The sequence below is a fragment of the Leucoraja erinacea genome, chromosome 31 (genome assembly GCF_028641065.1).
Source record: "Leucoraja erinacea ecotype New England chromosome 31, Leri_hhj_1, whole genome shotgun sequence".
Taxonomy (NCBI): domain Eukaryota; kingdom Metazoa; phylum Chordata; class Chondrichthyes; order Rajiformes; family Rajidae; genus Leucoraja; species Leucoraja erinaceus.
This window is the reverse complement of record NC_073407.1, coordinates 16,062,515-16,079,604: the sequence shown is the minus strand read 5'-3', so window position 1 is coordinate 16,079,604 and position 17,090 is coordinate 16,062,515. Positions and strand designations below refer to the sequence as shown.

The following is a 17,090-nucleotide window of genomic DNA, read 5'->3' as shown; positions in this document are numbered from 1 at the left end:
TTCTACCTGCTCTTCTTCAAACTTGTATCTGCCATTGGGTGCACCATCTAATTCCTTGTTATACCAGATTTGCTGAGTTAAAGCTGTTGCATTGATATAATCTTCTGATTCATTTAAATATGTTCTGAAAAGTACAATCCAGCATTAATATTAAGAGTAAAGAAAATATTCGGTTGGAAATTTTGATTTGAAATGCTAACATGCTTCTGTTTTTCTCTTCTCCTTTTGAAGATTGCTGCTAAAATAGATGGGTCACATCTGAACAATTCTACTCCTGTGGTAGATCCTGCTGTCTATGGCTATGGGACTCAGAAACGGACACTGGATGATGGGGGTAAGCCAGTGTATTGTTGACCAAACCTGACAGCACTTGTATTTCTTGTTTCTTGGCATAGTCTCTTGAGTTTGGAGGTCTTTATTTTCATACATTTTGGTTGTTTGGTTAAAATCTTATCATATAGAACATAGAACAAAATGTTGAAGCATTAGTGCATTGGTTGAGGATAGTCACCTTCTGCCATACCTTCTGTATGGTAGGACATCAACCGTGTAGATTTTACAATGATTAAGCTGAGTATCAGAGGTGGCAGCGTCTATTGCTTTGAGATCTCCTTCATGTTGATGGGTCAGGTGATGACTCGCTGTGTCCCATGGCCTGCTTCTTTTTAAGCTGCAGTCTTCACCCTATGTTTTGGGTTGATGTCCACAAAGACTGCACTGGTTTTATAGAATAGTACAGCACGGGGACAAAGCTTTCAGATCACTATCTATGCCGAACATAATGCCGACTCATCCCTTCTGCCTGCACGTTCTCCATGTCCCTCCATTCCCTGCATATTCATGTCTGTCTAAAAGCCTCTGAAACCATTATGTGTATGTTTTCACCGCCACCCCTTGCAGTACGTTTCAGACACCTACAACTAAGTTAAAAACTTGCCTTGTTCATCTCCTTTAAACTTTCCCCCCTGACCTTAAAGCTATGACCTAGTATTTGATTTTTCCACTCTGGCGGAATAACGGTTTGGACTGACTACCTTGTATGCCTCTAATAATTTAACAAACTTCAGGTCTCCCCTCAGCCCCTGACGTATAATATTTTTTGATTTGGCTCAGTGTCTGTTGTGAATGTCACGACCTGGTCACAAAAGTTGATTGTGGGCCTGAATTTCATTTGTTCTTGCAGGCTCAACAAAAAAACTTGACTCGTTGGGTAATGCGTTTCTAAAGTTTGAGAGTTATGAATAAAGAGCAACTATAATATTGTCATCGTTTGGTTGGTTAGGTTTAAGAGTGGCAACAAGAATTGCTTCCTGCCTTGCTGTTACAATGCAACAAGATTCCATGCCTTTGTTACATACATTTGCCAGATAGGAATCCTTTGGTTCCCAGTTGCAGGAGATATTCTGGGGAGGTGGTACCTTTTGGTTTCCTATCACTGTTGCTAACCCCATTCACTTCCTCTGAAAACTCGCAGCTCCTGGGGAGTGATTATCAGTGTTCACTGTGGTTAACTCTCATCTGGAGATGTGCCTTTGAGCTCGTCTGGTTTGGAGGTTGTTGGATTTGGGTTGGGTCTCAGTTGCTACAGGGTTAATATCTGCAGAAATGCAACACACTCAATTCACCATTAAAACTGGCTTGACTCTAGGAAATCATATCGGGAATCATCACAACCTGAAAGCTGCTTCACTGATTATCTTCAAGTAGGTCTTGAATTTTTCTTGTCTGACCAGGAGTATTTTATTTTCCCGTGTCTTTGAAGGTTGGTATTCTTGGCTGATAAAACAATAGTGTTAATATTTTTCAGTCACTGCAATGGTCTCCCACAATAGTATTCCAGATGTAAAGCTGTAATGCATACTCTTTACTGAATTCATTTTAATAGATTGATTACAATTATACAAAGTATATGCAGTGACTGGAATAATATCATTGGCAGCTCATCCCTAATTATACTTGAACGTTACAGTGGGTAAGCTTCAGTAACTGTAGTCCTTATGTTGAAAATACTTTAACAATGTTGTTAGTTAGCTAGTTCCAGGATACAGATGCAGCAAAGATGAAGAAATGGCAATATATTTTCACATTAGGGGCAGCACAGTGGCGTAGCGGTGGAGCTACTACCCCACAGCGCCAGAGACCTGACTACACAGGTGCTTGTCGGTACAGAGTTTGTGTGTTCTCCTCATGACCTGCGTAGGTTTTCTCCGAGGTCTTCTGTTTCTTCCCACACTCCAAAGACGTTCAGGTTTGTAAGTTAATTGGCTTGGTATGTATGTAAAAAATGGTCCCTAGTGTGTGTGGGGTAGTGTTAATGTGCGGGGATCCCTGGTCGGTGGGGAATCGGTAGGCCGAAGGGCCTGTTTCCGCACTGTATCTCTAAACTAAATTAGAAGGGCATGTAACAAGGAGGGACAGGCTCCTGACTTTTGCCTGCCAGACAGTAGAAGTTTTTGGGATATCAATCACTACAGGGCATCCATCTTTTCACATGCTCAAGAAGCCAAATTATCTAAGTGATTGCCCCAATTGAGTTTCAATTCAATGGAGATCTCAGAATGAGATGGTGTGCAGAGTCTTTCTCACCTCACCTATGAAATTAAGATCTTATGGTCCATGTTTGGACCAAAGACATGATGCCATTTGGAGGCAGTGGTTCTAATGAAATCCAAACCAGACACTGAGCAGGTTAATGGTGCATAAGCGTCACTGACATTATCTAGCACCTTGATTGTACAAATTGGATTTGTTCTATCCGGTATTGTAAATATGCTGGCACAGCTTGGCTAAAGGAGTGGCCACCATTTAGTACATTCATTACCTTGGCTGGAATGTTGAACCAATGAAGCATGAAATAAGAAAATTTATGGCACTTATTGTAGTTGCTTTTAAATTTTATTCACATAATAAATGAGAATGCTGGAAACGCTCAGCAAGAGAGAAATATTTCAGGATGCTGGCATCTCATTGGAACAAGGAAAAGTTAGAAATCAGCTTTTTACATTACAGCAAAAGTAGAGGCGTGGAGAGGTAATGTTGGAGTCAGATTTGGATTTTGAGTGATACAAACGTTGCTAGATTGTCTTTTAGTCTAGGTATGGTGCTGGCTGGGAGAATTGAATAAGCTTGATAATCACAGCTGACCTACAAACGATGGTAAATGCAGAGAAGAGAAGGGAAAAAAACTATGCTGGAACTGAGATACAAAACTATTGTTGCTGGAAATCTGAAATAAAGCAATGCTGAAACTACTCTGATGATCAAGCATCATGTGTGAACATGGTACAGTACAGCAGAAGAATAAACCCTTTGGCCCACAACATCCATGCTGACGATGATGCCAAGTTAAACTAATCTCATTTGCCTGCATGATCCCTATCACTCCATTCCTTGCATATGTCCATCTAAAAGCTTTTTAAATGCCCATATTATGTTTTGTCTTCACTGTCGCATCTGGCAGCAAGTTCGAGGCACCCACCACTCAGTGTGTATGAGAACATTTTTGCCAACATATTTCCTTTTAAACTTTGCTCCAACCCCCCCCCCCCCCCCCAACCCCCTATATTTATAATATGAATTCACCAATTATCTATAATTTGTGAATTCATTGAGTTCTGCCAGCTGTGCCCTCATATTGATTTTCAGCAAATTGTATACAAGTGAGCCCAGGTTTCTTCAAGCTTCAACACGATTCACTCTTACCATTTGATATATTTCCCTCTTCTGTTCTCTGCTCCAAAGTAGATGATCTAGCATTTTTCTACATTGTGTTCCATCCAGCATTTTCTCACTCATTCACTCTTTCAGCTTGTCCCCATGAGCCTACTTTACATCCTCCTCGGTATTCAATCCCACCACGGCAAACTGTGACAATTGATGTCTGTTGATAAAGATATTGCCAGTATATAGCTTTGAGACATTCCCTAGAAGTTTACAAAGGCTGTGTTCAATAAAATGCATCTTTAATGGTTAATTTAATCTTTGGATCACTAGCAGTTTTCTTAGGAAAAGATTTTACCTTTTAGTTTGTTTCTGAAATGTATACAGTACAGTTGTCTGCTCCAGTTTTGTTATTACTACAGTTTAAATTTGATTCAGACCTACATGCAGACATTGTCTCCGGTTTAATTTAAAGTAATGAATTATATATAAGTTTTGTTTTCATAGCCAGTTAATCTAAATTATATATTTTTCTGCCTCGGATAACTTTTTTCTAATTATGGTTTTGTGGAGTACCTTGTTAATGTTACTAGTCTTGTGTTAACAACATCCTTAATTCAAGTCATTAATTAATACATCAGTGTTTGAAAATGTCTGCACTAATGGGTTTGATCCTTAACCTTAGTATTTTGATTTAAGATAAATTACAGAACATTTTTCAACATTATACTGTTTAAAAATAAAATGGTTTGCAGACTTATTTTCTGACCAGAGGTACTGCTGAGTAAACAAGCTTTTGAGTTTGTCTCTATGCTTTGCAGCCACTCGTCAGTGGTTGTAAAGCCTAACTGCAATTTGTATAGCTTTGATTTTTTGTGTACATGGGTTATTTCATTTGAGGTTTCAAGGCTATATCATATTTATTACTGATATTTGTCTATTTAGTAAATTGCATTTACCTTGCTTTGGAAATTTGAGAATCCGTGGGGTGCTTTTGTGACAGCTGGCAGCTATAATATACACAATTGCCATGTAACATAAATAGGAGTGGAAGGATTTTACTTGTTGCTAAACTATTTATCATGTGTATGACATTTAATTATTTTGCATTTAGTACCCTTAACAATATAGAATAGTAACAGTTGATTCTGGTTATGGGACTGCTGCTTCTGAAAATGCGGGCTTAACCAAATCCATTTTAATTTTGGTATTATAATGCTTTACTTCAAACATTTCATCATAATGGAAATTATCTAATGCAATCTTCAGAATTACCATAAGAGATATTTCATCAGTTGGCAATTTGATCAAATAGTACAAAACAAAAAATGGAATCAATCACTGTAGAATCTTCCCTTTGACTGATCAGGAAAATCATCACATGCTAGCTCCTTCCAGTGTTTGAAGGCCACTTTATAGAGTTGCCGTGTGATTCACTCCAAGAAGTACAATAGATGCAATCTTTGCTGCACAAAAAGTCCAAGGTAAATGTAAAGAGCAGTACATGACTTTATATAGAAACATATAAAAGCTTTAAAGTCTGACAAAGGGTGCTTATGGAGATTTCTCCTCAAAATTAACTGTTCCCAAATTACTATTTTACATTTACTACATGTGTAAGAAGGAACTGCAGGGGCTGGTTTAAACCGATGAAAGACACAAAAAGCTGTAGTAACTCAGCAGGACAGGCAGCATCTCTGGAGAGAAGGAATGGGTGACATTTCGGGTCGAGATCCTTCTTGAGACTGATGTCAGGTGAGGGTGGGGGGGGGGGGCATGGGACAAAGAAAGAGTCGGAGTCGGAAAGACTAGTGGGAGAACTGAGGAGGGGAGGGGATTGAGCGGGAAAGTAAGAACTGTGAAATTGCAAAAGTCAAGCTTCAAATGGGGCTAGCTTTGATGGGTCATCTTAGTCAACACGGAGGAGTTGGGCTGAGGGGTCTATTTCTGTGCTGTATGATTCTACGACCCTCTTTCAGGTCACCTCTCAGCCTCCTGCGCTCCAAAGAATAAAGTCCTAGGCTTCCCACTCTCTCCCAATAGCTCAAATCCACAACTTCAACGGGAGATTGGGGATGAACTTGAACAGTTGTGAACAACTGACGTATAACCATATCAGCTAATGGAAAACTGTTGAGCTTTTCCTTTCCACTCCTGTGTCAAGATCATCCCTCCTACTACCAGTCATTGATTTATTGTACATAGATTAAATGTGTTTATGCATGTGGGGCCAATATTTAAGTCATTGATAATGACTTATCAGAAGTATTTGAGGATACCTTAAATCCAAAAGATAAATGTGCTCTATCATCTGTTCCTGCTCACCACACCAACCCCATGACATTCTAAATCTATGATGAGACCCTGGGAAAACCTGGATAATTTACCTTATCCTGGACGGCAGTTCTTGATGAAGGCTTACCGGAATATTAAAACCTTCATCACTTCCATGCACCAGCACAGACTTTAGCTGAATGAAGAAATGTTCCAACCTCACACCTAGTATGAAGCTCATCACTGAAGTAGCAATGATAGGCACAAAATGCTGGAGTAACTCAGCGGGTCGGGAAGCATCTCTGGAGAGAAGGAATGGGTGGCATTTCGGGTCGAGACCCTTCTTCAGACTGATGTCAGGGGAGGGGGCGGGACAAAGATAGAATGTAGTTGAGACAGTAAGACTAGTGGGAGAACTGGGAAGGGGGAGGGGATAGAGAGGGAAAGCAAGGGCTATCTGAAGTTAGAGATGTCAATGTTCATACCGCTGGGGTGTAAACTACCTGAGCAAAATATGAGGTGCTGGGCCTCACTCTGACAATGGAGGAGGCCCAGGGCAGAATGGGAGGGGGAGTTGAAGTGCTGAGCCACCGAGAGATCAGATGGGTTAAGACGGACAACTAAGGTGTTCAGCACAACGATAGCCGAGCCTGCGCTTGGTATCGCCGATGTTGAGAAGTTGACACCCAGAACAGTGGATACAGTAGATGAGGTTGGAGGAGGTGCAAGTGAACCTCTGCCTCACCTGGAAAGATTGTTTGGGTCCTTGGATGGAGTCGAGGGGGGAGGTAAAGGGACAGGTGTTGCATCTCCTGCGGTTGCAGGGTAAAGTACCTGGGGCGGGGGTGGTTTGGGTGGGAAGGGACGAGTTGACCAGGGAGTTTCGGAGGGAACGATCTCTGCGGAAAGCAGAAAGGGGTGAAGATGGGAAGATGTGGCCAGTAGTGGGATTCCGTTGGAGGTGGCAAAAATGTTGGAGGATTATATGCTGTGCGCGACGGCGGATAGTGGGAAGGTGAGGACAAGGGGAGACAGGGAGCAAGAGCGGAGCAGCGGGATATCAAGGAGAACCTAGTGAGAGCCTCATCTATAATGGAAGCGGGGAACCCCCGTTTCCTAAAGAATGAGGACATCTCCGATGCCCTGGTATGGAACACCTCATCCTGGGTGCAAATGTGGCGTAGACAGAGGAATTGGGAGTAGGGGATAGTCTACTGAAGTAGCAATGTTCTTTGCTGACTATTTAGAAGCCATGGACACCAGACCTCAAAACCCGAGTACCATCTACACTACCTGCTAAATATTACAAATCTCTTAATGGGAAGAGAACTAATGGTTATATTCACTCTAATGCCAGTCTGCCCAGCAATGAGGAACCCAATCCATTCGCAGCTTAATGCGATAGATAGGCCTCCACTATGTGCCTGACAACAAGCTCCAAATAAATTTATTAACTTTGAGCTCCATCAGTGCATGAGACTTCCAGGATAGAGAAAACATTCCACGGGCATTCTCACTATCTTCTTGAAAAAGGAGAGGGTGTGTCCAAGAAGGCACCAAATACTGTGCATATCTGTGAAGGGAGAATACAGAGGCTGCACAAATGTAGCAGAAATAGTGCACAGCATTCTCAACAATATTTCCACCCCTCCTTTCATCTGCCCCATCTGTGGTAGTCTGCGGATCCCAAATAAACTTGCCAGCCAATCCGAGACCTACAGTACCAGAGTGGATGCAAGAGTTCCTGACCTAATGAGACTTACGATTTCAAAGCATTATATGTGGCTGAGTTGATTTACTTTAGTGGAGCCACACTAGAGTGACTTAGTGCTGACTATGTTCCTGATTTATATAAATCCACGAGAAGGATTGTTGCATTGAAAAGTAGGAATTGTGGGAAAGCAATTGCAAATTATCTGCAAATTTCTCATGTTCCTACATTTCAATAAATTCTTGATTTATGCCATAGAAAACAAGTTAAACAGTTAAAAACAGCCTCCAAATAATCTTCCAGCCCCTGTTTTCTTTCGTCAAGCTACCAACTTAGTTCCTGGTGACAGTGAGTCTTGCACCTTCCAGTAACAAAGCAGGTATTTTAAATAGTGTTTAAGAAGGAACTGAAGATGCTGACAAATCGAAGGTACACAAAAATGCTGGAGAAACTCAGCGGGTGCAGCAGCATCTATGGACCGAAGGAAATAGGCAACGTTTCAGGCCAAAACCCTTCTTCAGTTTAAGGAGGAATTTTAAGTCTAAGGAGGAAGGCACTTGTGTGTGTGTGTGAACCTGTTTGTGAATCAACCTATGGAGACCGATGTTTATTTGTGCTTTCTGACTAACTCTACTTTCTCTCTTTCCAGTAGTGAATCAACTCGGAATGGTGCATCAAAGGTAATTATTATTTATTTTCTAGCCTTTATGCATTTTGGTTTGTACATCTTAAAGGTACTCTAGAATAATTATCAGATGCTAAGATAAATGATCCTGTTTTGTGGTTTGCTTTTTTATTGTGTACATTCTTAGTAGAATGTGTGACTACATAATCAGTATCATGCCAATACATAATGCATGCATAATTAACATGGAGGTACAGTGTGTGCTTACACTTGTATCAAAAGATCCTCCAATATGATTTTTGTATTGACCTTTGTGCTTTGTTGTACTGCTTATAATATTTGCACTGTATGTTTGCTTGTGGCTGCCATCAAAGGTTTCATAATATCATGCTGTTACCAGAAAGTGAAGATATAGTGTAGAGAAGCAAAGAACTGCAGATTCTGGTTAATACACAAAAGGACACAATGTCCTTTAGTTGACCAGAAAAAAGCTGGTGGGTGCTTGGGAAGAGAGAAGGCACGCCTGACTTCTCTCTTCACCACAATTAACAATACCCAGGGCTGCCAAAACCAACTCAGGTGATGGTTGGAACAAAGCAGCTTCTGCCAATGTTAGGGCGGGATTTTGATCCTGGGAACTGTTCATAACACTCAAATTGGAAATGCGCTATAAAACCAAGTTCCTGCACATCAACAGATGTCTGCACTTTGCAGCAACAGGCAAGCCCACCCTCCTGGTCTTCCAGATCTCCGTTTGTATGTACAGGCTGTACTTGCGTTGGGTGCTTATAAACTGTGAAGGAAGGAACTGTATTGTTGCCTTAACTTAAAAAAAAAAAGTAGTTGAACAGCTCTAGAAGTGGTTGGTTTTCGTATGCTTGAACTATGTAAATACAGTGTCCTCCATAATGTTTCATTGATGATACAACTGCTGATGGTAGTAGCATAATGAACTCTGAAGTGTATAGACACATCCTATCTGCTCACTCAAACAAATGCCTCAAAACTCATTGGCTGGCGGTTCATTCTACAGCAAGACAGTGATCCCAAACATACTGCTAAAGCAACAAAGGAGTTTTTCACATCTAAAAAATTGTAAATTCTTGAATGGCCAAGTCAATTACCCGATCTGAACCCAATTGAGCATGCCTTTTATATGCTGAAGATAAAACTGAAGGGAACTAGCCCTTAAAACAAGCATAAGCTAAAGATGGCTACAATACAGGCCTGACAGAGCATCACCAGAGAAGACACCCAGCAACTGGTGATGTCCATGAATCGCAGACTTCAAGCGGTCATTGCATGCAAAGGATATGCAACAAAATACTAAACATGACTACGTTCATTCACATGACATCGCTGTGTCCCAAACATTATGGTGCCCTGAAATGGGGGGACTATGTATAAACACTGCTGTAATTTCTACATGGTGAAACCAAAATGGATAAAAATGTCCTTTATTAAAATCTGACAATGTGCACTTTAACAACATGTGATTTTTTTTTTTTTCCTTTCTAGTACAAATCTCAAATTGTGGAGTATAGAGGCAAATAAATAAATGATGGGTCTTTGTCCCAAACATTATGGAGGGCACTGTATAATCCTGTCAAAGAGGGATCATTGTATTGGTACAAAAGTGTGCACATAAACCAGAATATTATCCTCTGATTTTGTAAACACCACTTGTCAAATTCTTCTTTCAGGACTATAATGTCTGAAGAATATAAAGTGCCTGATAAAATGGTTGGATTCAGTAAGTATGAAACTTTTGTCGTGTAAATGGTTTGTTAATTAAATGCAATAAATTGTATTCAAACACAGGTATACATTTTTTATGTAAAGCATAGCTGATGATCCTGTCGCACTAACTTATTCTCTAGTTTTTTTAAATTTTGAATGGGAATCTCTTGTGAATTGCATAGTTGGAAGTTATAAGCATCATTTGACAAGATAATGATTGAAAGTAGAAGTTTCATTAAGTTAGCTTTAAAGTTCTTGTCATCCTATTGACTTGGATTATTGCTACTACTCTTTGCAGTAATTGGCAGGGGAGGAGAACAGATATCTCGAATACAAATGGAATCTGGCTGTAAAATACAGATTGCACCTGGTAAGCTTTTTTTTAGTAAATAAATATACAGATTAGGAGTATGGGAGGGCTATTTATCTCCTGCAAGTTGCTCTGTTCTTCAAAGTTATCGCCGCCTTACAACCTCACCGCTACATTTCTGCATGACTACTGGTCATCTTTTCTTCTCAAGAAGCTGTCACCATTCACGTTAAATATACTGAAGGACTCGGCCACAACCAGTCTTGAACAGAGTTCCAAAGACATTCAACCTGAACTCTTTCCAAGTGCTGGAAAAAAATCACCTAATTTTGCTTACAAATGGGAGATTCATAATTTGTAAATGTAGAACCGTAGTTTTATATTCTCTGACATCCTCTCCACACTCACCGTGTCAAGACCATTCGGGGCCTTGTGCTTCAGTCGAGATATCCCTCATTCTTCTAAATTTTTGCAGCATAGAAACAGACCCTTTGGCTTCTGAGACTCAACTGACCAAAAAGCATCCATTTACACCAATCGCTGTGCTAATAGAGCCTGTCCAACCTCTCCTCATAAGACAGCCTTTTCTCACATATTTGTCTAATACACCTTTGCTGAACTAACAATACATTAACATTCCTCCTTAAATAAGGAGACCAGATACTTCAAACCTGTGCTCACCACTACCTTATAATTGGAAATTATATTTTCCCTGTCAAAGTGGATGGTTTGACATTTTCCTACATTATGCCCCAATTGTCAGATCTTTGCCCATTCATTTAGTATCCCTTTGTAGCCTCTTGGATCCTCTTCACAACAGACTTTTCTACCAAACTTCATCTAAGTCATTTGTATAAATTGGCAAAGTTGAGATTCCAGGAGTAGCAGAGTATTACATACCATCAGAAAATGCCTTCTCTTTCCTATTAGTGCCTGTCTTCTATCTCCGTCACTGTCCACATCGGTATTTTGATTCTTGTGCCATGAGCTTTTATTTTCCCCCAATAATCTTTGATGCAGCGTTTTCATTTTTGATCTATTTTTAGAAAGTCACATCTCATCTTTTACTGTTTACTGTACAAAAGCATTTAAGTACATCTGCAGCAATTCTATGGTAATTGGAACCCTAATTTTTGTTTGGTTTGACCTTTATTTTGCACCTGCCAAGATAGCGGAGGTCTTCCAGAGAGGTCCTGCACGTTAACAGGCTCCCCAGAGAGCATTGAGTAAGTATCTTTGTCTTCTCTTCACCTGACTGTTTGATATAGTCAAATAATTGTTGACGGGTATGTAATTTGTACTTCCATGTGCACTCCCCTTTTTATATCCATTCTTAAATTTATGTCATCAAAAGTTAAAAAAATGTTCAAATTAATCATGTTCTGCAGTACACACATCAATTAAAAATGAAGTTACATTTATTAACGGTTTTTTTCCAAGTGGAGTACCCCCACCGTCTGTTTTAATTTTGGACCAATCAATTTCTACTTTAAATAAAAGGATAAAAGCAACACTTTAAAAATCAAACATTTCATTAAATTAATATACACTAAAGGTGTAAAGGTGCCGGAATGCCCTACCGGTGCATACAGTCACAGTTACCAGCTAACCCGTGAGGATTAGAAGGTTTATCTACTGTTGAAAAACGAAGGCAAATGCCCATTGCTAGATTGTTTCACCAATAATAATTAACCAAATATAAACAGAAAATAAAAGTTGGTCAGCTATTGTACTGCCGAACCATGCATCGTGAGATCCCAAGAGCAGGCAGAGCTCAATCTATCTCCTTACCAGGCTAATACTCCAATACAGGAAAATGTTCAAATGTTCAGAGTGGTTACATGGTTGATACCAGTGCTTTTCTTCCTTGTGGGCAAAAAAATTTCTCGTGAGCACAATTCATAAACATACGTGTTGCAGTGCTGGAAAAGAAAATAATATTTAACTTTTTAACTGCGCCATCACAAAATAACTTGTTGGTGCTAATATCCGTGATATAAGGGTAACAAGGGTATCCCTGGTTGGGCAGTGTATTGATTTTTAGAAGAAAGCTAGTGTGTAATTAAACACATTTCAAGGTTTTGCTTTGGAAAATGTTCCACTCTCCCAATTTTCTGCTCGTTTCTAGTATAATTTGAGAAAAACAGCTGGAAATATGCCAATGGTTCAGAGCCTTATTTTATGCGAGTCATTCTCCACTTCAGATTCCTACACACTGGATGATAAAGATTTCAGTTATTGTGTAGATTTGCGTCAATAAATGTCTTGTGGCTTCTCCTTGACCATAACATTTAAAAACACCAGGCTGCATTCAGTCTTCCTTTTTAGGATCATTGGAATTGAGAATCAAACTTCATATTGGTCTTGTTCAAAAGCAAGAGCTCAATTCCATCCCATAAAATTGAGTTCATGAAAGTATCTGCCTGACATGTATTGAATTCTCTTATGTATCCTATTTAAGAAGTTTGTGAAGATTTGTTTGAAACTAGGTAGCAACATAACTAAATGCTTATAATAATTAGATCAATCTGATATTTTGAATATTTTTGCATGATATAATTAAAAGTTGACGTGCTTTAATTCTAGTTGTATACAACCAAGACTGGCCAGTAACTATTGTTTTTTTTTTTTTTTAAATCAGAGAAGCAAAAAGACTCTTAGGACAGATTGTGGATCGATGTCGGAATGGACCTGGCTTTCACAATGACATTGATAGTTCTAACAGTGCTATACAAGAAATACAAATCCCAGCTAGCAAAGTGGGCCTTGTCATAGGGAAAGGAGGAGAAACCATTAAACAACTGCAGGTAAGAGACCTGAGACAACTTGGTGGCTTAATTTTTAATCGCATCTTCAAATACAACAGTGTCTCAATTTGAGAGTCTTGTTAGCCCAACAATTGAGTGGCCGGACTTTTGAATTGCATCCAGACATTTAGCACAGGGCACATTGGCATGCTGTCACAAATTCATGTGAAGCCCATTTTGTAAAGTGACACATCTCAGAATAACATTTATCAAAATTCAAATCTGAGAAAATTTGACTGAGAAAGTTTGATTCTTTAATGCTAAGTTAGCCTGATAAAAAGGGAAAAAATGCATTTTCTCCTATAAGCAGACATAGCAATTATATGATGACTCGGCATTCCATGCTGTTGCAGGCATTAAAATTATTTCACTAGATTAGCTTGGTAATGTATGCAAAATTGTTTCTTTACTGTGCAGTCTTTTATCTTCCTTCAAAGGATTTAAAGTTGACTATTGGTGCATGGCGAAGCTGTGAAATGAAAACCATTTTTCCGATGTGGATTTTTTTGCATCGGTGCAATAAGGATTGTGAAATTTAGAAGTTTCAGAGGAAATTTAAGTGTAGACTTGGCCTTGGTTTTTGGCTGATTTGAAGATATCCTTGTCTCTCAGTGGAAGTAATTACTAATAGTTGACCTTTCAAAGCATGAAGTGTCATTATTTCAGAACTTGGGTTGCAGTGTCCCCCACCTGTTTAACTCTGATAATTCCTTAAAATATTCGATTTCTATCGTTTGGTGCTTCAAACCCTCATCAGAAAGACAGAGAAACATCTGTATCTTGGTAGCAGGAATAATCGTAATGCTGAAAACGTTAGGAATGTTTGGCCCGTGTGTGTAGAAGTAATACGCTTTGTTTTTCAGGAGAGAACTGGTGTAAAAATGATCATGATTCAGGATGGACCACTTCCCACAGGTGCAGATAAACCACTGAGGATTACAGGCGATCCCTACAAAGTGCAAGTGAGTTGGACCTTCGTATCTAGCTGAGGCTGTGAAAGAGCTGATTCGTGCATGACTATAGTTTAATTTGTTCCACTGCACTTTGGCATGCTTTAAAATTGTTTACTTAATTGAATCCCAAAGCTCTTGTGCACAAGTGTTCGGCGTATAGTCATTTCAGTTTCATCACCGGTGCCATTTTTAATTTGCTGTTTCACCATATTTGCCTTTGGCAAATTGACAGTTTTGATTTGGGTTCTAGCAGATTAGAAATAATTTCACCTTTATTGTGAATAGAAAAAATAAGTTTGCATTTTTTTAAATTGAAACATAATCTGAAATACACCAAAAAAAAGCTGGGCCACAGATATTCAACACTTGAAAAAATAACTTCAAGCACAAAAATATAATCTGCTTAAATTATTTTCCTGATTTTTCTTTGCACTCTTCCATGCTTGCATCCAAAGGAACCCTACTAGGTTATGGAATAGAATGTCTTTTCAAAAGCTGGTCTTGAGCTAAAAGGCCCAGGAAAATAGACGTGGGATTTTCTTAGCATGGTTTCCTTGTGACTGTTGCATAAGATCATAAGTGATAGGAGTAGAATTAGGCAATTCAGCTCATCGTCTACTCCGCCATTCAATCATGGCTGATCTATCTCTCCCTCCTAACCCCACTCTCCTGCCTTCTCCCCATAACCTCTGACACCCATACAAATCAAGAATCTATCTAACTCTGACGGCCTCCACAACCTTCTGTGGCAAAGAATTCCACAGATTCACCACCCCCTGACTAAATAAATTTCTCCTCATCACCTTCCTAAAAGAACGTTCTTTAATTCTGAGGTTATGACCTCCAGTCCTAGACTCTTCCACCAGTGGACACATACTCTCCACGTCCACTCTATCCAAGCCTTTCACTATTCTGTATGTTTCAACAATGTTCCTGCCCCCCCCCACCCCCCTTCATTCTTCTAAACTCCAGCGAGTACAGGCCCAGTGCTGACAAATGCTCATCATAGGTTAATCATCATGAATTTCAAATGTATCACTTTCCCTTGTGTGAGGTCAATTTGATTAAATCCCTCTTTAGATAATGCTGTATTTTTTTTGAAAGAGACTCGCACAAAAGGTCATAATGTCCTTGACACATCTTTGCCCTGCCCCCTCCTCTGTTGCTTTTTTATTAGTATGACTGTATGGCAAATCAAATTCCTCGTATGTTGCAAAACACACTTGGCAAAAAAGTATGATTGTGATTGTGAGAAAAAGGTGCTTCAAGAATGGATAATTGATTGCCTTGGGTACAGAACCTGCATCCTATTAAATCATTTTAAGGTACATTGACTCTTGGTTTACAGCAGAGAAACATCCTATTTTGCCCGTCTCTTTGTGCTGGTGCTTCTTTAATTCTATTTGTGGTAGACGAAAATGTTGGAGAAACTCAGCGGGTGCGGCAGCATCTATGGAGCAAAAGAAATAGGCAACGTTTCGGGCTGAAACCCCTCTTCAGACTGATTCAGACCTTAACTCTATCTGACATGATCCCATTTTCCTCTCTTTCAACCGACTGTCAAAATACCCAGCTGTATGAACATTGACTTCTCTAACTTCAGATAGCCCTTGCTTTCTCTCTCCATCCCCTCCCCTTCCCAGTTGTCCCACTAATCTTACTGTCTCCAGGCATGCTATTCTTCCGATTTAAATCGGAATTCCGATTTTTTTGTTTTCCTATTTGTCAATTTTTTGTGCCCGATTATTTGGCGACCAATCAACCGCTGTCTCTAAGGGGGTTGCGTCCAGTCACCGACCAGCTTCCCTTAAAATTCCCATACAATCAACAAATCGGTCTCCTCCCGTCCAATTAGCTGCTGTCTCCAAGGGCGTTGTGTCCAATCACATAATGCGCCGGTCACTCGGCAGCCAATCAGATGCAGTCTCCAAGAGGCATTGCGGCCAATCACCGGCCAGCTTCCCTTACTGAAGATGGCTACGGCCAAAATCGCCTTTTCTGTGCTAGGCAAAGAGACATTTTGGGTAATGTTTTTTGTAAAGATTTTTTTTAGCTGTATGAAGTCATTTATTTCATGAAATATTTATCTTTTGTAGGTTATTTTACTGGTTATGTGTTAGAAAATGTCTAAGCTTCTGTTATGTAAACTACCAGCAGAAAGCTTGGGAATCACTTTCAATTTATTGAAAATACAGGAGCCCCCTGAACCCCTGGCCAATACTTCCTACTTTTGTTCTGGAGGTGAATATCATGCCTGTGTCTCCGACTACATTCTATCTCTGTCCCGCCCCCTCCCCTGACATCAGTCTGATGAAGGGTCTCGACCCGAAATGTCACCCATTTCTTCCCCCCAAAGATGCTGCTCCAGCATATTGTGTCTGCCTTCCATTTAAACCAGCATCTGCAGTTCTTTCCTACACATAAAGAGAATGCTGTACTTGCATTACAAATGTAGAATCCTCGTAGCTTTGAATTTTTGTTATTTAATATTGATGCAATGTTTCATTTTTATGCCTTCGTGTTATATTTTACAATGGATGTTTGCTCTGTGTGGATTTTTCAGCATGCAAAGTATATGGGCAAATGATTTGTCCTCCAATAATAACGCTATCTTTTAATCTCCCCACCTTCCCTTACTGCCGCACATTCAGCAAGCTAAAGAGATGGTCTTGGAAATAATTAGAGATAAAGATCAAGGTGATTTCAGGCGGAATGAATTTGGCTCCAGATTGGGTGGAAATAGTATAGATGTAAGTACTGCTTTAATTGTGAATTTACGTTACAAGGTTTATGACAGATTTCAGTATTCGTTCATTTCACTGCATTTAGATTGTATCATACACCATGAAACTTGTGTACTGGATATCCCATTATGAAAGCTCTTTAAATATTGACATGACTATGATTTTGCATGTTGGTAAATTCATTCATGTCTTGAAATGCCTGGTTAACCCCACTGCACTTGCTCCTGGTTTATTGCCATGGACGTATCTGTCTGTAGGCAGCAGTG

General features: G+C 39.7%; 1 protein-coding gene across 5 annotated transcripts in view; it reads left to right on the top strand.

Annotated features, from left to right (window-relative positions):
- The window catches only part of fubp3 (far upstream element (FUSE) binding protein 3), a 79,878-nt gene that overhangs the window by 26,124 nt on the left and 36,664 nt on the right, over nucleotides 1-17,090 (top strand). For 4 of the 5 annotated variants that reach the window (XM_055660091.1, XM_055660090.1, XM_055660089.1 and 1 more), the window contains exons 2-9: nucleotides 232-334; nucleotides 8,295-8,325; nucleotides 9,974-10,023; nucleotides 10,309-10,380; nucleotides 11,489-11,546; nucleotides 12,962-13,127; nucleotides 13,991-14,089; nucleotides 16,732-16,830. In XM_055660091.1, the coding sequence (XP_055516066.1) occupies nucleotides 232-334; nucleotides 8,295-8,325; nucleotides 9,974-10,023; nucleotides 10,309-10,380; nucleotides 11,489-11,546; nucleotides 12,962-13,127; nucleotides 13,991-14,089; nucleotides 16,732-16,830 (678 nt within the window). The remainder of the gene's footprint in view (nucleotides 1-231; nucleotides 335-8,294; nucleotides 8,326-9,973; nucleotides 10,024-10,308; nucleotides 10,381-11,488; nucleotides 11,547-12,961; nucleotides 13,128-13,990; nucleotides 14,090-16,731; nucleotides 16,831-17,090) is intronic. The other variant, XM_055660088.1, reaches the window with a different exon arrangement.